The following is a 23600-nucleotide window of genomic DNA, read 5'->3' as shown; positions in this document are numbered from 1 at the left end:
AAAACTTGAATATTACCTTCATAGTAGTATATAGGTTCAACTATGTTTGATGTAGATGTAGTAATAGGAATTAGTTACATTTTCTTTTGATTGCTTGTATTTTCTTAGTAAAGAGGAACCAGTTCACCAGCTGAGCTTTTTTAGAACAGAGGAGGTTTATGAACTTGAGGATAGAGGAAATGTATGAGGTAGTTATCTAAAACTGGTGAAGAAAATGAGCCAGGAAAATGTGGCAAGAGTACTGCAAAACACAAAGAGCATGCATTAAGCTATGGGTCACAATTTTAGAGGGAGATTATTCAGAATGATTCTAGTTTTCCTCCAGCTAACTTCAGCTGTCTCGCAACATGTGTGGAATAGGCATTGAGGTTAATTAACCACGACTGACATTTTGCTAGGAACAGTTCACAAAATAAAAAAAGATCCAGGAGTATATATGTGACAGTGATTATAATAGACAATGAAATTTAAGGTGGGGAATAAAAGAAGTGAACAAGGTGGGTGATTTGGGCAAGGGAAAAGATGGTAGGATCCACAGATATTAAAATTAGATCATTTTTATATATTTGATAGAGTATAAATGTTTTTCTTATAAGTAGATACACTATTAAATATGCATCCAAAATTATCTGGCTTCCAAGAATGAAGAACTTAGAAAGTTGAATAAGAAACTTTGTGGATTACAAAACAACAGCAATGATGCTGCTCCAAGATATAGATCATGACAATACAGAGTAGCCAAGGAAGAGCCTCACTAAGAAGGTTTTTTCCCCTCAGTAAACACAACTACTCAATAGATGGCTGAACAGAGTTACTACTGAAGATCTTTGTTTAATATACTTTATTTAAATTTATTATCTGTCAATCCATGAGTCAAAACAATGAGGGCATTATAATAACTGTGTTAAAGTACTTTTCATGAAAGTGTATTCAATTTTACAAATTAATTATTGTGTAACTCACATTTTTTATGCACTTGTTTTTGCTTCATGCTTAAACTTGACAATGGGATTCATCAAATGTTTTATTTTTATGCAAGTTATTTATTAGAATGTTTATTGAAATATTTTCAGATATACTGTGTCTATTTGTACAGCAATTCATTCAAATTTATTTCGTTTTTTGAATTTAGTTACTGTTTTCCACTAAAATTTCACATAAATAAATCAAAATTACATTTACCAGAAACTTTGTTATTTTTAAGTCAATTAATATTCATTGAAATCTACATTTTTTGTAGCTACATTATTTTATATTTTCCTCAGTGGTAAATTTCTTCATAAAATAAAGTAAGTACCACATGAAGTCTGTAACAGAATATGGTATTTACAAGAAAAAATAATATATTTTCTGCTACAAAGTCAAAGAAAAATCACTTTCAGTATGTAAATAATGTTTTTTTTTCAAAGCAATTATAGTAAAAATGTGAACTAATATCATATCATTATACAAAATAGATGATAGTTTCTTTCAAGTGGATATACTTATATACATTCTAAAATAATAGTTCATTAATAACTGATTTTTTTTAAAAGAACAATGAAATTTTTATTTTTTAAGTTTATCCCAGAATTTTCTCAAAAATATTTTTTTTAAAATTACACGTTGAACTTATGATTAGACTTCTTTGATAATTTTTATTTGAGGTGTGGGCTGGAAAAGAAATTTCTGAGAGTTGTAAATGATTGAAAACCCACCTCTGAGCAAGCTCAGAAGCATCCAGGAAGATTTCCAACATGCCTAGTTATAATCTATGCCCTACTCAGATGAGGAATAGAAGTATCCATTTTGCCTATTGCCCAGCAGGGATCTATAATACTGCTCTCAGAACACTAGTAGGAAAAAATGCGTTAGAAAGACCTTAAAAATGTCATTCAAATACAAAACGCTTCAGAAAAGCCCATTACCTCTGAAAAGAAAAAAAAAAAATACAGGCATTAAAATCTACAGGTGCCAGGAGTATGCTCTTTAGCATTCCTCTCTACAACCAGAAACTGACATTTTTTTTTTGCAATGTAAAGACATTGCCAAAGTAACCTTAGATTTCTTTTTTCTTTTTTCTTTTTCTTTTTTTTTTTCGGTATGCGGACCTCTCACTGTTGTGGCCTCTCCCGTTGCGGAACACAAGCTCTGGATGCGCAGGCTCAGTTGCCATGACTCACAGGCCTAGCCTCCCTGCGGCATGCGGGACCTTCCCAGACTGGGGCACGAACCTGTGTCCCCTGTATCAACAGGTGGACTCTCAACCACTGCACCACCAGGGAAGCCCTCTTAGCTTTTCTTATAATTGTTATATGGAAAAGCTCTATAGAAAAAGGAAATTGCAAACACACTGTCTCACTATATTAAGTTATTAGAAACTCATGAATTGAAAAATTAGTAAATACGTAAATTTATAAAGGGCTTAGCATGTAAATAAAAACTGTATCTTAAAATATGTGATTATCTACTGAATCAATAGAAAGATTTATAGAATAGGGAAATAGAGTTTGAAGGGGATTTATTTTATCAATGATGGAACTGAAAAATACATCAACTTACCTGAAGTCACAGAGAAGGTAAATGGCAAATCCAGAAATTGAAACAAAGAATCAGTGCTGCAACTACCACATAATTTCAATTCATTAAGCTCTGTTTTATATGAACTGGGAATACCAATGCTAACATGACTAGAAATCCATGAGTTAGACAAACGAATTCCTTTTATATATCTTATATATCTATTGGATATCAAGATCACATTAAGTTGACTATGTGTATTTTTATGTGTGTGGGGGGGTGGGTTTGTGATGCAAGACACATAGTAATTTTAAAGGTAGTGGTTCTCCTCAGGGTACAAACACAGGAGTAATTTCTGGGGCTTTTCAAAATATAACTCTCTAATCCCTGTCAAAGATACTGGATAAGAACATTTAGGAGCCAGGTGCAGTTAGAACTCTGGGAGAGAGGCTCAGACATTTCCCAGGGAGTAAGGCTCAGTCAGGTACATGTGTATACAGCTCCTTATGTGATTCTGATGTACAACCTTGGTTCAGTACCACTCATCCCCTTCCCCGAATGTTAACTCAAAGATTTAATTTCACAGCAAGGCAGAATATCAGGTTAACAAAGATTATTTAACATCTTCTAATATAATGTCATATCAAATGAAATGATTTTTTTTTTTTTTTAGACATTGATGATCTTACAAACTGTGATAGAGAAGTTCATGGGACTGGACATTCTGTCATTTGGAATTTAATACATTCTATTATCTATAATCCCTGAGTCTTCTAAAGTCTGCATTTTTGTAACTTCCATCTACTATTTTGTCATACTACCACCCACAGCAAGCAATCTGTCTAGTTCAACTGTACATGACTGTCTTTAAAATATTTGAACTGGAGCTTTTATAATAATTTACAGATACCAGAAACACTACAATCTCTCTTTCTTAAATCAGTAACTGTGGATTTGTTACTCTCATTTTGTAATTTCTATTTAAAGAGAAAAAAGTTGAAAATCTTAAGTTGTCCCCTATAATACAAAGGTGTTGCCAATTAGACCATTAAATATTTTTTAAAGTTTCTTTTGAAATCAGAGTCGAAGCAATTTTCAGCCTAGAACAAACTGAAATGAGATATTCTAATGAGAGTAGATAGATATACTTTCCAAAATGCACCAATACAGAGGACCGTCAGAACAAGTTGAACTGGGTCTGTGATAGCACAGAAAAATATGCCACAGTTATATCTATAGCCTTGTAGAAGTCTACTTATATACTTAAAATTGATATTTAGCATATGAGTTTTCATATTTCAAAATTACATATTCATAAATAAAATATTGCTAATTTTAAATATGCTTTGATTCCATCTCCTCTCCTAAATTGTATGCACTATGAATCAGAAAACTTTTTTTACATTGCTGTACTCTTTGTGCATAGAATAGCACATGTAAACACAAAAGCCCTCAATAAAATTTGTTGATGGTTGTTAAAAGAACTTGGGCAAATGATAAAGAAAACATTAGTGACATAGATTCCTGTCACTGTAAAGATAATTTTACTGTTACATTTTATTAAATTTAATTTTCAAGAAATTGTATTTACTTTAGAGTGAAAAAAGGTAGAAATACAGAAAGGCTAATGTAATTTTCACAGTTTATATATAAAAATATCTAAGAATTTTTAGTAGAGATTTTCATATAATGTGAAAAGTTTACTCCATTATCCTCTGCCCTCTATTAAAAGTGGTTTAAATAAATCATTTAAAAGCATGAATTTTCCTTAGGTCCAAAGCTGTACCTATGCAATAAAAAATAATATCCTAGAGCATAAAACAACAATATAATAATGAATGCAGTAATGTAATTATAAATATTTTTACACTAGGAATTTAATTTGTTATAAAATTTAAAACATATTTTATTCAGGTGCTTGTATCAAAGAACTACCTATCTTTATTATTACTAGAAAGTCCTTTTGTCTTGGTAGTTTATTCTGCAAGAACATTTGAAGTAAGTATTGTCCAGATCATAGTGCCCCAATTCATGGAGAAAAATGTTTACCACTTATATACAATTAAAATAGAAACACTCTGGTACAACTATGACTTCTGTATGTAAGTGCAAAGCTAAATGTTAAAGTAGACTCTTTACAGTTTGTATTGTTTTCTTTTTTTATCTCAAATTTCAGTTTAAATAAATCTATTAAATCTATTTATTCAAAGGAACAGAAAGCAAAATGGACTTAAAGTACTAAAGTTAATGTTGAATCAGTAGGCTTGAAAAATGTTCAAAATTAACCAGTTTTATCATATGAATATGAAATCATATTTTGAAAATTGATGAAGAACTAGCATTCTTAAGCAACCTGGCTTTGTGGGGTGTACAATTTCTTTTTCCTCCTATTTTAATGACTTGTTTAGGTACTTCTTAGAATATGGAAGTGTCTCTTCCAAATCAATATTTATTGCTACATAATATTGGAGGTAAAAAAGGACCCAAAAGGAAGCAAAAAAAAAAAAAAATGACCTACTTCCTACAAAGGAAAATTCTGGGGAGAGTGGGAGAAGATAGACCTGGGAGAGAGGGAAAAAGAAGATGATGATGTAATAAATCTGTGGTATTTCTAGTCTGATATTGTGTCTCACCGAGTAAAGACCAGGCTTTATCTCTCAGAGTAATCTGAAAGCCTATCCTTATGCAGGATAGGAAGTTACAGCCCTAACCTGTAGTATTTCCCTGCAAAGATAGAGACTGACACATACAGTGACTGAGATGACACTCAAATGCAGATTCCCAATATTGTCAACTTCCAAGAGGAATGCAATATATAGTTACAAGATTTGGAATTTAGTATGGTAAGACAAGTTCATATATGAGTCATTGAAATGACATTGCTAGAGATTATTTCGTAGTAAACTTCTACATATAGCTATGTCAAAGATGCACAGTCTACAACAATTGTAACATTCTATTGTTTTGTGGATGATATTATTCATACAGTACATATGACTATGCTCATATTAGTTTTTATCTGGTTTCTTTGGGGCAGCAGTTGTTGTCACAGAATTAATGTGATCATTATCTAATTTCTAAAGTATCTAAAGACTAAATACCTCCAAGGAAAAGAGAAAATAACACTTTTAAGTTCAATTTGGGTCTGAGATATTGATCCACATGCTCTCATTTCGTCTTTAGAAACTTTTCCGGGGGGGGTTTATTATTACCTGAATATAGATGTGCAGAAACTGAAATCAGGCAGGAGAAGTAACATGGTAAATGACACGTCAAAGTGACAAATTTGGGATTAAATTTTGACTTGAATGACACTTCATGGCCGCCCATACTAATTTAACAATACCTATAATTGTACATCTACTAACATTTCTTGATCAGTAAGAATGATAGGGCTTCCCTGGTGGTGCAGTGGTTGAGAGTCCGCCTGCAGATGCAGGGGACACAGGTTTCTGCCCCGTTCTGGGAAGATCCCACATGTCGCGGAGCGGCTGGGCCCGTGAGACATGGCCGCTTGACCTGTGCGTCCGGAGCATGTGCTCCACAACGAGAGAGGCCACAACAGTGAGAGGCCCGTGTACTGCACACACACACACACACACACACACACACACAAAAGAATGATAATAAGGGATCATTTAAGGAAAATGATTCAAAATAGATGACAGAGGTTTATACCAGGGACGTCAAAACACTCTAGTCATACAATCTCACATAATCCTCAAATCAACCTTGTGATAAAACATGGTTTTATTTAGAAAATAAAGATTTTTAATGTAAAAAAATTAGATTGCCTAGTGTTTAAATTGAAAAACAATTTACAACTTTTGAGTCATAGCTGAATTAAACACATTCCACGATAATAGCTTTGGTTCTTTCTTAAACTTTATTGTGTGCATTTAACTATTATTACAGTTAAGTATATAACATCTATTAAATGAAGAGGCCAGGGCTTTCTAATACACAAATGTATACACAAATGTATCTTTTTGATTTTATTTGATACACAAATGTATACACAAATGTATCTTAGGATGACTCCAAAAAAAATAATGTGCTAAAATTAAGCTATCAATTTAATAAAATTTTTGATAACCCAAATAAATTGATATTTTAATGAAAAATTATCATTGTCACTAAAATAAATTGCCCAATTTTTAAAATAAATGTATAATTAAAAGTTAGTGAGGTAAAACTGTGAATTTTTTTAAAAAGTAAAATAAAGAACAAAATATCTTAAAATAACAATGGATATTAAGAAAATATTTCTAAAGCAAGTGCATACTGTATTATTCTTACATATTACATGTATTTTTTTAATTTTTCATGAGAGTTTTTTAAATTACATATATTATTTTAAATGTAGGGAAGATGCATTAAAGTAGATTATAGATAAAAATAGTTATGAGTTTAAAAGAGTTCTGTGTTTAAGCACTATACTTTTTGTTGTTGTTTCTGAAGGATATATTATGCAAAGATATTTTACAGTACACCATTAACATGCATAGTCCAATAGTGCTACAGAACTATAGTTGCAGAAAATATCTACATGTGAGCACATTAATTGAGACCTCTTTCTGTGAAAATCTACAATGATGAACATATTTGCTAAATATATTTTCCTATTTTTGGATGGAGTTATTAGTTTGAAGTATATTATTGATGATATTTCACTGTCTATGACCTACACAATTATCATTTTCATTGACAGTAATGAAAAGTTTTGATTGTTTTATTCTGTGATTTCCAAGCCCCTATCAAGGTGCCAAGGTGCAAAGTAATTTGTCAAGAGCATTTTTCTGTTGAAAGGATGAGTTGTTCAATTTCATTTGACTTAGAGCTCGAGAACTGCTTTCCAATGTATGGATGACTTGGAGAGCATCCATATAACACCAACTGATGAGTTTATTAAAGTACTCCTAGGTCCTGTGCTTGACATACTAAATCAACCTCAGAAAGTAGTATTCTAGAATCTGCATTTTAACAGGCTCTCCAAGTGATTCTTAAGGCAAATACAATCTCATGCTACTTTTCATGACAAGAGAGATATAATCACAATATACTCTATGGCAATGTTTAATCAGACTTTAGTTATCAGACTTTATGGAGTCTATTAACAATTTGAGTTTACTCAAAATAATAGAAACAAGATAAACTATGCTTCAATATTTATGCAATATGATAAAGAAACAATAAAGTTTATTGAATATTTACAATATCCTAAAGACTTTGATATGCATTTTACAATGTACTCTTCATCTAATACCAATAAGTGAAATAAGTATTGTTATCCACATTTTAAAGATGAAGAAACTCATATTAAAAAGACTTCACATAATATTGCCAAAGCTGAAGCAACATAAATGGCTGAGTTGAGATTCAAACCTAGATGTGACTTACTTCAAGGCTCAGCTCAACTCTTCATTTTTTGAATTTCGGATGTTGAAGAAACTAGAAAGGTTAGGAGAAAGGAGGCTTACCATCCAGGAAATAAGGCAGTGTTCTTAAAATAATTTTGGAGAAAAGTCAGGATAGGAAGTGAGTAGTCTTAATTTTTATATCTACAGGATAATAGTTGTGTTTACAAAAACAAAAGTGTATTAGGGCTTCTATAATGGTTTTGTGACAAGCAAAAGAAAAACTAAAAGATGTGTGCTTTAATAGACATAGTTTTAGCAAACAAAAACTAGGTGATTATTTTTCACAACTGTTATCAAAGAAATTTCTGTATGTAGTTTTGGTGGCTTGGGGCATAGAATAAAATATCATGGTCTTCTGGTTACTTGATAACTTTTTATTGATAAAATAACTGAATATAATGTACCTCTCATTATTGGTATGAACATAAGGAAACATCTATTAAATGAAGAGTAAAAGCTATGTTTGAGAAGAAAACTTTCAGGAAATATATAGTACAAAAAAAGTAATGAAAGTATGAGTTAGGAATGTGAACATATAATTAATAAGGGTGCCTAACATGAAAATCATTATTCTTGAGTGATTTTGTACAAAGAAAAGTACTAAACTGTCAATGAAAACAGTTATCTACAGTTTTATATATCTAATTTTTTTGGACAATTTTAAAGAATTTTATGGAGATATAACTCCTTTCCAGAAAGCAAACTCTGTAATTTTTCTGGGTTGCCAGAAGAATGCCAATGTCATTCACATTTTATAAATTTGATTTTCAACTTTCATATATAAAACAAGTATATCAAAATAGTGTAACTATTGCCAAGAGAAGTATACTCTTAAAAATGCCATCATGAGGAGGAAATGGGGCTAAGAAGGGTGATATACAGGAATACATTATTTCAAAAGATAAATAGTAAATGGCCAGGGAGAAGCCTCTTTTGTCAATTTATGGAGTTAGCATTTTGTTAAAATTACATGATGAGGTGGAGGGATAGAAAGCATATTTTGAATAAAATGATTTCAAATTTTTCTGCTATCAATGTTGGTAAGTCAAAGGTACTTATATTTTAGAAATAATTTTCTTCAACAGAAATTGATTTGAACAAATGAAAGAGGTTTTAAGAAGGTTGCTCTTTAACACTAAGAAATAAAAGAGATCTATGTGTTTAATCTGATAATTTTTACATGTGTGAAAATGTCAATTCCATCATATTATTAATCCACTGCCTTTTTCTTTGTGTTTCAGTTTGGTTTATACTTGGGGCCTTATATAAATAGTTACAAAAAATAATAATGAAATATTATATATTGAAAATGAAATCTATGATAATGAAAATCTATGGAATGCAGTGAAATATATGATAATGTTTACTTGATTTCTTAGGAACTTGAATGCATTTGATGAAAAGTCACCAATTTACATGGGACTGACATTTACCAAAATGCTGTATTTTGTTGTGTTTGCACTTATTGGTCTTTATTAGGTTATAGGTTGTATAAAGGCAGAATCCTACTGTCCTACTGCATAAAGGTAATACTAAAGAGTTAAGAGTTAAATGACAGCCAAAATTTTGTGAATTTAAATTATTTTCATTTTCACAGCACAAGGTGGAGGAATTGAAATTGCAATAAAATATTTTATAGATACAGTATATACCAAAAGTTGGCATGTAGGCAAACTTAAGAAACAATATTAAAAACCTAAGATTTTTGGCTCAATGAAAAACAACTTTAAATATTAAAATTTGACTTTTTTCTCCTCTGAATTTACTTTTAAGCTAACTGTGGTAGAGTCACCTTTTTAAGAATTAAACCATTTATTGCATTCCTACAAGTTACTTGATAAATTAGAGTCCAATGTGATATTTAATTATATGCAAAACACTGAAAATATTGGTTTCACCCAAAAGTTCCATAAGATGGTATGGAAAAACCTGAACGAACTTTCTGCACATTCTAATGCAATAGTTGTGAAAAACACTATATATTAAATTGCTGTTACCTTATCGCCTTCGGAAAAAGTGATACCATCCACTGCTCTTTTCCAAGTGATTTCTGGAATAGGCTCCCCTTCTGCTTCACATATTAGTGTGACTTGACCATTCTCATATGTAGTCTCATTTTTAAGCTGTATTATGTGAGGCTGTACTGTAAAAAATATATACATTACTCAATCTGTATTGGAGGAAAATATTACTATTCATGGTGACCATTTAAGTACCCTTTAGCATAGTATGGAATTATTCACTTTGAGCAGGTATAGTGTCATGCTTTGCCTTATAAGAGTGCCAGGAGAGTTGCAAATTATAGGAGAAAAAACTAGAAAATAATGCTATTGATTATGATTACAAAAATAATTTTAAGTGGTTTAGAAACCAACATAAAAAGTATAATTCCTTCCAGGATTTTGTCAATTAAAATCCACTTTATTATTTTTTCCTCAAGCTAAAAAATAAAATTTTCCTCTTTTAAAATCACATGAGTATTTCTGTGTGTATGTCTGTGTACGACATCTGCTTATGTAGTGATTATCTCTTAAACTTTAAAAACAATTTCACCAAAGAGGAAAAATAATGACTGTATTCTGAATATGTAGTAAGTGTAATTATGTGAAATGTTTAAAATATTTATCAAGTAAATATATATACATACTATTTACCTTTATTATTCTAGCTGATTTATTTTGACCTCAGACTACCTTAATATTATTCCATATTGTAGATAATTGTTTCTTTACAGTTATGGCTTCTATAAAAACCAAAACATCATGTCTAGTAATTTAAATTATATTAATATTAAAAATTACGTCCCTCCACAAATTTACATATAACAAATAGCTTTAAGTTTTCAAATTCTGTATTATTGGCATTTCTTAAGTTTTTATTTGTTTGAACCTAAAAGTGATAAAAGCCAGCACTTATTATTTCGGAACAAGTAACAGGTTTCTTTTTAATCACCAAATGCAATCAATTATGAAATATAAATTAATTTTTCTTAATTCTAGAAAATTAGATTCCTGATATCAGAAACATGGCATATATATTTTTACAATTCAGTGTTTACTCCATTGACTTTAATGGATTTAGTTTTATTTCCACTTTATATACATGCTTTTGTGTCAAACACAATACAAATCTGTTCAGTTTTACTATACAAAATGATTATACAGTGATATGGTATATTATATTTCATTCATTATTTTCAATTTGAAAGGACAAAAAATTTTAGAAACTTTATTTGTGTATGTTCTTACTGCCAGATTAATTTTTAAAAGTAAATAAATATTTCATATGAGCTCATTGAGATAGATTGAGATTATTTATCCTTTGGAATTATCTCAAACACTATCATGTCTAATTATTAATTTATTTTTATACTGAGTCATATTTACGTTTTAAAGAGAACATTTTCTTAAGTGGGTAATACTGATGGAACAAATTAGATGTTTTCTATAATTTCTAATAATTTTAAATTTGTTTACTCTTCCCTCTATGTGAACAATTTTCTCCTGGCTCATAGCTTTGCTGATTTCTCATCATTAAAGAATTTTATGTAAACACATCTAAACATTACCCTTCTGAGTAACTTTCCAACACCATGATCTCCAAAATAACAGCTCTTTTTACCCAACACTACCTGATTAATCTAGTTTCACTTTCTTCTTAGAACATCTTATTATTCCAATTTTCTTTTTTAATATACTTTGGTATATTCTTTATTGTCTGTCTTATTTTTTTTTTTTTATTTATTTTTTTTTTTCTGTACGCGGGCCTCTCACTGCTGTGGCCTCTCCCGTTGCGGAGCACAGGCTCCGGACACACAGGCTCCGCGGCCATGGCTCGCGGGCCCAGCCACTCCGCGGCATGTGGGATCTTCCGGGATCGGGGCACGAACCCGTGTCCCCTGCATCGGCAGGCGGACTCTCAACCACTGCGCCACCAGGGAAGCCCTGTCTGTCTTATTTTGTTTGAATATAAGCTTTATGAAAATCTCCCTAGTATAGAAAACATTTCTGTTACAGCTACTACAGGACCAGCTGGCAGAGGGTGTGTCCACACATGTATTACCATTCATCTTTTGGTCTAAGTAATATGCCTGTTTCTGCCAACTGCAACCACTGGTCCTTCTTACTCTTTTTGTTGTTGTTGTCATAACACATAACACAACTTTATTAGTAGTCAATTACTCAGTGTTCAAATTTGCCTGGTTGCCTCATAAAACCTTATACAGCTGATTTGTTTGAATCAAGATCCAAATGAGGCCTATCAACTGTGGTTGGTTGAGGTTTCTCTTATGTCTATTTTGACCCATATTTAGTTACTGGCCCCACTCAATTTATTTGTTAAAGAAATCTTATAGTTGTTTGTCTGTCCTGTAGTTTCTTTTTTTTTTTTTTAAGTTCAATACTAGATTCATGTATTATATAATTCTTTTTTTTTAAATTGGAATATAGTTGCTTTACAATACTGTTAGTTTCTACTGTACAGCAAAGTGAATCAGCTATACATATACATATATCCCCTCGTTTTTTTTTGATTTCCTTCTCATTTAGGTCACCAAAGAGCATTTACTCTTATGGAGTACTCCCTCCTTCCTTCCTCTTTCTTTGTTGTGAAAACTTTTTGATAACAATGTTTTTAAAAATGGAGAAAGCATACTAAATATTAGTAGTGCCTATAATTTTTAGTGTTTGCTTTTTAAAGAGAATAATCACATTCTAAATATTTACCAGCAAAATTTTTTCCTCTTGCAAATATAATAGGGGCTAAATCAATAATTAAAAATTAATTTACCAGTTTTCTACTGTCTGTAAGGTCCCCAAAGAAGGCAATATGGCTCTCGGTAAATATGGAAGATATTTATGTACATTTCCTTTTAATAAAATGAAAAGGGAGTATTTAATTATGGTTACATGTCAATGTTTCCAAATTATAGCCTTATAGGTGAGCTCTTTTGAAGTATTAATATATTAAAAGTAAAACTGATCCCAACATATGTCATTTAAAGATTTATGAAGATCAACCCATATATAATATAATAGATCTGAATACGTGTAATTTAAATGAATTTTCTTTCAGCCTCTGTTATTAGTCAGCAAATATTTTACAAAAATTTACATGTATAATCTCATATAATTCTTAAAATAATTCTATCTGGTTGCTGCAATTTTAAAATATATTTTAGAGATGAGAAAACTGAGACTTAGGTTTGGAAATTTAAATAGCTCATATAAGTGACAGAGTAGAATTTGACTCAGACCCCCCTCTAGACATTACAGTTTTAACTACTATGCTATAATACTTACCAAAGACTTGGAGAAGTACCTGTTTTTCATCTTCGCCTGCCTTGTTTGTGGCCCTGCAGACATACGGGCCCCCATCACTATTGATTATGTTCCTGACAGTGAGTTCTTTATTGTTTCCTTTCAGTATGTACTTTTCATTTTCTTCAATAAACTTGCCATTCCTAAAGAAGAAAACAGAGGTTGATCTTCGTAAATGTGACTTCATAACTTAAGAGCATATCATACTCAACTTTTTGACCTGTAAATATCAATATTTCATGGCTACTGTCATTGACAGATAAAGTTATATTCCAGTCAAACATACATTTTTACTAGCTGAATAGAATTTAATGCATAAATATTCAAATTATACTTGAAAGTTGTTTTGACTTTAGAGACAAGAATAACGTTTGAGCTGTGTTGAAATCTTGACGCTCATCTTAGGCAAAAAAAAACTTTTATTCAATTTTCACTTTGATTATTAGCAAAAAAGAAAAAAAATATTTACTGATTTAAATTCCAAACACACATTTCATGTTGGTGAGTCAACACATATTTATGAAATGTACTTCTTTACTAGGTTCCAGGGACATGTTTAATATAATTTCTACAGAAACACCCTTCAAAGACAAAGTAAATGCAATTTAAATAAATAATGAATTATATTGCACATAGGTACTGCCAATAAAAGGGTAAGAGGAAAGAATTACCTGAAAACAGTTATAGAAATTATGCTATGTGTAACAATTTAATTCATTAGTGAGGAGAAGAAATTTTTCTCAGATATAAGTATTTTTAAGTAGTTTCCAAGGTCTTTCTGGACTGAAATAGTGTTCATTTTTTTTTCAATTCTAGTTTTGTTGTCCATTAAAACAACATCTTTCAAACTTTTCAATAACTTACAGTAAAACTTTACAATAACTTACATTAAAAAAATATTTTACATGCATTTAAACCTGAAACAATTTCTACAATTCCCCTTAATATGTGTGAAGTCTTATATTGTACATTCTTTTCCATGTTATTTTATTTTCCTCATCTCCACTTCCTCCTTCTCCTTTTCTTTCTCCTTTTTTACTTGTCAACATGGTTAAATGGACGATTAATTGATTTAAAGACCCACTAATGTAAAAACTTAGGATCTATCTTTAGGGGTAGGGAGAATTTACTTGTCCCTACAAGTGTAAATTAAAAAAGAGGAATATCTAAAAGGATTATTAAAAATCTTACATAGAATGAAACAGAATATTTTTCTGATACTCTAAATGATCTTTGCAGTGAATTCTAGTTCTGCTTTCTAGAAAGTACTGCCACATATCTTAACACAGTCCTTGTCTTTCTATGACTCAGTAACATCTATTTTTCCAGTTTGTATTGACATGTTTAAATACAACATGAAATGTGCAAAAATTCATGAGTGGTGAAAAATTAGGCCTTAAAAAATACTAGTGACAAAAGTATATAGTGTTCTGTACTTTTCTGGTTTTTTTTTCATATTTTCACTAATCAAATATTTAGAAGTATAAATAATGACAAGATTTCAGAATTTTTGCCTAGAATTTTATGTATGGATAAGGCTTTCACCACAATTAGTGATACAATATATTTCTTAATCTAGTCAAGAAAAAAGTATTTGTCTCATTATCATCATTATCATCATCATCTAGAAGTTTCAGCAATTTGTGGCTTAGGAAACATTTTTCCTATATTATTACCTGGTTAAATACAATTAGCTTTCAGATGTGCATTTTCCCTCTCCACCCTCATTCACAGATCAGAGAACTCAATTTTAAGTATGATTTCCCCACCCATCAATTCACAGATGAAGAGACTTTTAGGTTTAGTTTGTAATATAAGCAGCAGGTTAACTAAGTTCTAGTGTTCTTTATGATAAAGAGATTATTTCTGTACTTCATGTGAAATATTGTGCTAAAGGTTTGAAGTATAGCAAATGAGTGAGACAGGGTCACCTATCATGAAGAATTCATAGTCTGATTGCTAGTAATACATGGTAATATTGATCCCATTAATGCATTTATTCATAACTTTGTGTGTGTGTTGGGAGGGGTGGGGTAGGGTATCTATTATAATAGAAGATAATGGAAAGGATGATGGCTGGAATACTCTGGGAATTTTCATGGGAAAAAAATCCATGATCTGAGCTTTGAAGTGGATAGGTAGGTCTTGAAGAATTTAAAGGAAGTCAGGTTGTAAAGATTATGTTCCCTTAAAAAGCTCAATTTAAAAACATCATTAAAGAATAATAACTCAGGTAATAGGTCTTAATACTTCTCTCTCAACAAACCCATAATATAGAAAGTACTCATTGTTATTCATAGTGCATTTCTGTGGAATGTCAATGTCTGAAAAAGACTCCCAGAGGATTCTGATGAAATTCCACTGGGCCATCCTTTGAAATTCTAACCACTTCTCTAAATGCCACTTTTCCAGGCAAAAGAAAGTAAGGGTTAGTATTAGAGGATTCATGGAAATGATAAAAAAGGGAGAACAATTCCGCTCTTGACCATAGTGGAGTAACAAAACCATATTTACTCTCTCATTTTAAACAACACAAACACTGGACACAGAGATTAAATAACAGTTTTCAACCATTGGTCAACAGGTAGCACATGACAGTGACCTCTGAGGACCACCATAGTTTACTACCTGAAGGCAGTTTCCAGGCTGCCCCTTAGAGAGGAAGAACCCATACAGAGTCAAGCAGTCTATCTGAATTGGAAGACAGAATTCTCAGTTGATAGAAGTTAAAGTGGCTAGAATTTGCAGGTAAGAAAATGTGAGAAGAAGGCACAAGAAAGAGAATTACAGAGATATGCAGAGGTTTCCAGCCAATCTTTAACTGAGTATTAATCAGTGAGTGTACTCTAGTAAGGTTTTCCAAGAGTAAGGAAAGGACCATTGGAAAAGATAAAGCACAAAAATCCCAGGATCTCACAAAAGACCAGGAATAATTTGCATACTTATCATCCAGAGTAGAAAGACCTCCTAAAACACAAATTTAAACACATTAAATTGCATCCTTACAAGAATACTGCTTCAGTAATGAAGCCAAGTTAATCTTAGACTGCAGCTTGTTCTGTATCCACCTAAGACAGGCTAAAAGCAACCTCCAGAAGATCAAACTTTCTCCATGTAACTTAACTCCATTCAAAGCTAAAGTAAAAGAACATGAAAATATCCAACACCTCAAAACATAAAATTCTCCATGTCTGAAACCCAGTAAAAAATTTACAGGATAGTAAATAGGTAGGAAAATATGACCTATAACAAGGAAAAAAAGTCAATCAATAAAAAACATCCAGAAATGATACAGATGATAGAATTAGTAGACAAGACCATTAAAATAGCTATTAAAATATATTCTATATGTTAAAGGAATTAAAATACGGGTGGGCATGGTAAGAGAGAAATGGAAGACGAAAAAAGGCCTCCATCAAACTTATAGACATAAAAAAATAGAATGAAGAAAAATACTCTGGTGAGATTAAAATCAGATTAGACATTACAAGTGAGTTCATTCCAAGCAACTCAAGGTTGTTTTAGCATTTGAAAATCAATGGAATTCACCAATTTAAAGGGCTAACAATAAAAATCTATATGGTATTCTCAATGGAAGTAGAAGAAACATTTGAATGGAAATGAAGAAAGTGATATTAAGAGTTTCTGTATTTACTCCCACTTTGGTTTCCATGTCACCAAGTGTTCCTGGTTCTCTTTGTGAAAATTTCTTATTTTTCCTCAATGTTTGATCTTCAACTACCTTCTTTACTGGTTTCACTCATACCTCTTGGAAATATTATCTCTATGCAATGGATAGTGTCTGGATTTTTATCTCTGCACTGCTGCCCTAATACATTTTGGAATTTTTTTCACAAAGATAACACGTCTATATCTACAGATAAATATGTCACAATGAAAACTTCCCTCTGATACCAATTTTACCTCTGTTAAGAACACTATCACATACTCCCATTCTCGCATTATATATTATATATCCAGCTACTAGAATAATTATTATTTTATTCCATCCAAATGATGAGGCTAATGCCATATGAAAAAATGGAGGTGCAAAATCATGATTTTAAATTATTCAATTATATTAGTCTCTGAATCTGATTTATTCTAAGCTGTATGATAATTATATTTCTACTTACATATGAGAATTTTAAACAAATGTTAAACTTTAAGAAAATAGTCTAAACTGAAAGTCAGTCTCTCCGGAAAGATAAAATGATGAGGATAAAACTCTAGACCAATATTTGTTCATTGTAATGAATGATCCAGGAGCTTTTGCTTGCTGTGATTAGAGCTAATATTGGCTGTTTAGGATACACACTAGAAACCAGAAGTCTCTGAGATACATGATAATTATCTGGGGTGAATGTGTTAATGTTTGACGTGTAATCCCTTTAAAAATACCAACCGTGTGTCAGAAAGGAATTATTGTCTGCAAAGAACTTCTAAAAAACCCTGTCTGAAGAAATATCTTGTTTATTGCTACCTGCTATGTTAAAGCAATAAAGGTTTGAAACTTGAAGATACTATCAGTAAATGTTCAGAAAGTAATAAAAAATAGTTTTGAATTTCAATTATTCTCCTTAAAATATTTTTTTTAAAACCTAATCCTTATTATGGACACTTTTGCCAATTTGAATATAAATTTCTAATTGTTTTCTTGTGACTATTCTTATAGTATATGAATTATGAAGTATAGAAGTGATTCTATAAATGTTTAGAGATTTGCTTGAGTAGTAACCTCAATTAATAACTAATACATATTTAAAAACTGTCCATTTTTAAACTTTAATTGTCTCACTTTTAACAGTGTGAGACACAACCTAAAAGAGTGGAATATTTTGATATCTGTTTGATGTTAATAGAAATCAAATAACGTTTAAAAATTCAAAAAAAATATAAAAGTGAACTGTAAAACAATAGATTTAGAATAGAGAATTTATTCATTTGAACATTTTGTTACATAACATTAAATTTATTGAAATTTAACTCTACATAACTAGCTTTTTCTGTAATAATATGGTACGCAAATATAATATACAATTATATTTAATAAAATATAATTTTGTACACATACAACAGTGGTGTCATCCATACTAGAATTCCCACTTGTGGGTACTCTCTAGTAGGAACAATAAAATGGCTGAATTTGTCACAGGGCTCGTGGCCCATTTTGGCCAGAAACACACCTTTTAGATAAAATGACCAGGGCTATAAGCACAGCCTTTGACTTGTGTTAAATCATTCTGTTGCTCTCTTTAGCAAGTTAATTTAACCAACTTAACTGAAAACGAAAATCATTTTCAAATGAAATTCATAAACAATGTTTCCATTCCGGACAGAATTATAAGACTGTAAATATTTTTCCAGAAGCCTGACTATGGACACAAGCCAAAGGGATGTGGGTGCATAACCTACCTGTACCAGGAAATGGTGGGCTCAGGAGAGCCAGAGGCTCTGCAGGAAAATGTCATCTCCTCTCCTCTCTCTGCTGTGGCATTAAAGGATTTCTGATGCATTGTGATTGCTGGCGGCACTGAAAAACAGACAAATGTAGATTAAATAGAGATGAAAAACATTTTGCCAACACCACTGGAACATTCTTACTGTTGTTAATTTTCTTTTAAAGCTAAGCTTTACAACTTCTGTACTTATATCAAGAGGACTGACTTGGTTGCATAGTAAAATGACTAAAATCACTGATCTGTCTTCTAATGTACAATAATTAGATAATTCACTGTAATGCAGTTTTACTATTTTTTTTTTTTCTTTTTGCGGTATGCGGGCCTCTCACTGTTGTGGCCTCTCCCGTTGCGGAGCACAGGCTCCGGATGCGCAGGCCCAGCGGCCATGGCTCACGGGCCCAGCCGCTCCGCGGCATATGGGATCCTCCCAGACCGGGGCACGAACCCGTATCCCCTGCATCGGCAGGCGGACTCTCAACCACTGCGCCACCAGGGAGGCCCAGTTTTACTATTTTTAATCTATTAAACTAGACTAAAAATAAACTAGACACTTTAGCAAATATATATATATATATATATTTACATATATATATATTTACATATACACACACTTTTTTTTTTTTTCTGCGGTACGCGGGGCTCTCACTGTTGTGGCCTCTCCCTTTGTGGAGCACAGATTCCGGACGTGCAGGCTCAGCAGCCATGGCTCACAGTCCCAGCTGCTCTGTGGCATGTGGGATCTTCCCGGACCGGGGCATGAACCTGTGTCCCCTGCATTGGCAGGCGGATTCTCAACCACTGCGCCACCAGGAAAGCCCCAAACAATATTTTTAATGTATTTGATTTAGAATTAATAACTAATTGGCAGGTGTTTTCCACATATTTGCTCCTAATTTTTGAATACAGTAAATCAGTAACAATTAAAATTATCTGATGAGCACTGAGTTTTAAAATCAAACCTATCTGAGGAATGCAGTAAGAGTTCTGTTTGATCCATCATATTAAAAGATAGTGAGGGGGCTTCCCTGGTGGCACAGTGGTTGAGAGTCTGCCTGCCAATGCAGAGGACATGGGTTCGTGTCCCTGTCTGGGAGGATCCCACATGCCATGGAGCAGCTGGGCCCATGAGCCACGGCCACTGAGCCTGCGTGTCCGGAGCCTGTGCTCTGCAACGGGAGAGGCCACAGCAGTGAGAGGCCTGCGTACCACACACACACAAAAAAAAGATAGTGAGGATCAAATTGACCTATTATGTTGCCTTTTAAAAACATTCAAGTGAAAACTTTCCATTACCATCTTAAATTCCATTCTTAGTGAACCGTAATATGAAAGCCTGAGAAACGGTGGCAAATAAATATTACCTTCAGTGGACAAGTACAAAAGACTGAGAAAATGTTAACTGAAGATTTGGTACATTATCATCATTACGCTTTTCTGTATTTTTTTTCAAGTTTTAGCCAAATAAATCTGATTTTTATGTTCTTTTAATATGACTTTTAAAATAGATCATATTCATGTGTTCAAAAATACAATAAAATAAAAAGATACATGCAGAATTCTTGACCTAAACCCTTTCCTCATTAACCACTTTATTAATTACTTATATTTCTTTATGCAAATATTAACACACATTTTTGTTTCTTTTTTCCTTTTACAAACTATACCCTTTTCTGCACCATGTTTTTATTCTCAAGTTAATGATACATGTAAGGGATATATTCATGTCACTACATAAAGAATTTCTTCACACTAGTTCAAATTGCACAGTCTTCTACCCTGTGGATGAATTATTGGTCACCTGTATGTATGACCAAAGAGCTACCTATTACAATCTTTATCTTCTGCAATCAATGCTGCAACTAATTATCCCAAAGTTAAATTGATTTGTCAAGAAGTAAATTGATATATAATTCTGACTAAAGACTAAATTAGATGTTCCAAATTACCCTTGGTGGTAATTATGCAATATCCTAGTTCAACAATGGATTATTTTTATTACCAAAAAATATAAATAAGGAAATAAGAAAATAAAACAATAAAAACTGAAATGAATAATTTTCATATAATTTAAGAAATTTAATTTATAGCTGAATGTCGACAAACAATATAACCCCAAAATAAAATCTTATTAAGGAAAAGGCACGTGTAAAATTGCAGTTGAAAGCATGGACAACATTACTTTCATTTTCTTTTGTTTCCACCATAAGAGGTAATAATTAAATAAAAGGCTAACATTAATATGGAAGATCCATCAGCTCAAAACAAATCCAAAGATTTTAGACATCTTGATGAAAAATTTCACCATTAAATTTGGCCATTTTGTCCTTTTTCAGTGTACATTTTATGATTAACAATATTTTATAGAAGAGGTCCTCAAAGGATGTTTCAAGGACACCTGAGATCCCCAACAACCAATTAGAGAATCTACGAGACCCTGTCTCTTCCAACATGTGTCTATGTGATAATATATTTTCTCCTGCAAATATAAGTTATTTGATTATGCTAATGGAGGAAAAGTTCAATAATCTCTTTATCTAAAATATTCCTTACCACACATTGAAAAATATGTCACAAAAGTTTGCAGCTGGAAATATGAGAATCCACCTGTCTTCTGTTCAAGCACACATTAGAGAAACTCACAAAAATGTAAAAATACAAGAAGCTACTCTTTCACTATTTTTCAAAATGTAGTTATTTTTTGTAAATACATTATTTAGATTAGCATGATTATTTTGACAAATAAGAAATTAACTTTTTTAAAATTTAAATGAATTAAATATCTTAAAAAGTCTCAGTTTCCATGTACAATATAATATGATATATATCTATATATCTATATAGATAAAAATAGAAATGATCCACATAAACAAAACTTTTGGGGATTGTCAATAATTTTACAGGTGTAAAAGAGTTCTTAAGACAAAATTTTGTGATCATCTGGGGAACAAAATGAGGTGGAATGCAATTTAGTAATTTAAATTAGCATTTAAAGAGAAGTCATATAAAACTGCCAAGAAAAAATAAATTTAAAATAAAAGCCATACTATATGCTTAAGATTAATCTAAATGGATAAAATTTCAGAACATATTCCTAGAGAATTAATAATGATCATGTTTGAGAAATTCTGGAGAAAAATATCTGTTGGGAAGTGTGAGTTCAAGGGTTTCAGGACTGATCAAGAAAAAAGACACAACAAGGTGGCAGCAGTACACAATGGGCTTTATTTGGGTGGCACTTGGACGGGTTGCATGAGAGGATAAGTTATCCACAGCAGGAGACCTTCCAGAGACTGTGTGTGTGTGTGTGTGTGTGTGTGTGTGTGTTTCAGGACACCACCCATGTCCCTAAAGGGGAGGAGAGCAAGGAAATTCCTCAGAGAAAGTGGAACTTGAGTAGTGAGCTTATGTGTCTATGTGATGTCACTCATCAGCATAGCATGGTGTCTTTCAGTTGGAGAGCTCCAGAGCGCAGCAGTAACTTGGGATCCTGCATAGGTCCAGAGTTAGTTTTATCTATGGCTAGCAGAAGGTGGGTACATTTTTGAAGGGTGTGCAAAGCAAATTGATTCTAAATGGTTAAAATATGCATATTTGGGGCTATATTTAAAACCACTGGATTTTTAATATAAAATACACAAAATCTTGAATTTGGTGCTAGTGAGGTTTTTGAGCTAATGGCCCCAGCCTGCTCTGAAGAAGAAAACAACAAGAGCACCAATATAAAGGACCCTTCTTTGGCTCATTTATGTAACAAGAATGAAAGTAATGTTGAATGAGGGTGGAGACGTTGGAGAGAAAGGGTTATCTTTCTATTGAAAACTTGTCAGTTTACTATAATATCTGAGCAGATACCAGACTAAATCATCAAATGATTATATAGCTCATAATTTTGGGAAGTTACTATTACATTTTTTAAAAGACCTACATAATTATGTTTTGTAAGCTCAACATAATTTTCATCTGTGATAGCAGAAAGGAAGAAGAGTTGAAGCCTCTTTTATTTTTTCCCTTATGAGTCTTTTAATTTTTCCTCAACTAAGTTAGAAATATTTGATGTTAAATATACTACTGTCAAAAGTCAATAAGTAGCCTGAACTTATTCCTAAAATGTGAGCTAGATATTCTGAGTAACACTGGAGTGATAGAGTAGCAATCAAAAATGAGCTGCTGTACACCATTCCTGTTAATGTCTTTAATAATTCTTTAGAGTTAAGAAATGAGAGAAAAAAAAAAAAACGATCTCATGCATGTCAATAAGATTAAAAATAATATTACAGAATTCCAGTTCTGGGTAAATTGGAGAAACTCCTCTACATTTGTCTCTATCACTCAATTTGTCTGTAACACTTAGACAAAATGCATGGATAATCTGTTTGAGGATTCTGAAATATAAATGGTAGCAAGCATATTGCTAATAGAAAAATATCAGAATTTGAAATAGTAGGAGACTATCAGAGAACTTTTTTTTTTTTGCTTCAGAATTCCTGGACTGAACTGAAGGCAGTCCAAAACTCAGAAGTGGGAATCAGCATGGCCTGAGAGAGGTCCAAGAGAAGCCTTCGAGTTCAGGTTCAATAAGCAGGAAAGAGGTCTCCTGGTAGCGACAATGGCAGCAGGGAGGGAGCTTGTAAGTGTCTGTCTGAGACAGGGCCATCTTCCTCCTTAATCAGAAGAGTTATGGTCCCAAGATGGCAAAGCAAATATATCTACAGCTTTTATCTCTCTCTTTCCTCTGGCTAACTGACCCTGAATGAGGGCACATTGGTGGTAGAGAGGGGATAAATAAACCCCAGTTTTCTGATTATAGGACTGAAAAATGAAGACTCAGAAATAGGTAAGTAGGTGAGAGTTGAAAGAGTAGGAAGAGGTTGGAAAAGGAATCACATCAAGTTATTTATGAA

The 23600-nt window shown here is 32.1% G+C and overlaps 1 protein-coding gene across 4 annotated transcripts in view; it reads right to left on the bottom strand.

The window, feature by feature from the left end:
• Window positions 1-23600, bottom strand: part of NCAM2 (neural cell adhesion molecule 2) — a gene marked incomplete at both ends in the record, with an annotated part of 489199 nt that overhangs the window by 155448 nt on the left and 310151 nt on the right. For all 4 annotated transcript variants that reach the window (XM_082625378.1, XM_082625379.1, XM_082625381.1 and 1 more), the window contains 3 exons: window positions 9917-10062; window positions 13220-13380; window positions 18653-18770. In XM_082625378.1, coding sequence (XP_082481504.1) covers window positions 9917-10062; window positions 13220-13380; window positions 18653-18770 — 425 coding nt within the window. The remainder of the gene's footprint in view (window positions 1-9916; window positions 10063-13219; window positions 13381-18652; window positions 18771-23600) is intronic.

Source organism: Mesoplodon mirus (genome assembly GCF_964341445.2).
Source record: "Mesoplodon mirus genome assembly, chromosome: 6".
In the NCBI taxonomy this organism is placed as follows: domain Eukaryota; kingdom Metazoa; phylum Chordata; class Mammalia; order Artiodactyla; family Ziphiidae; genus Mesoplodon; species Mesoplodon mirus.
This window is presented reverse-complemented; position numbering and strand designations above follow the sequence as displayed.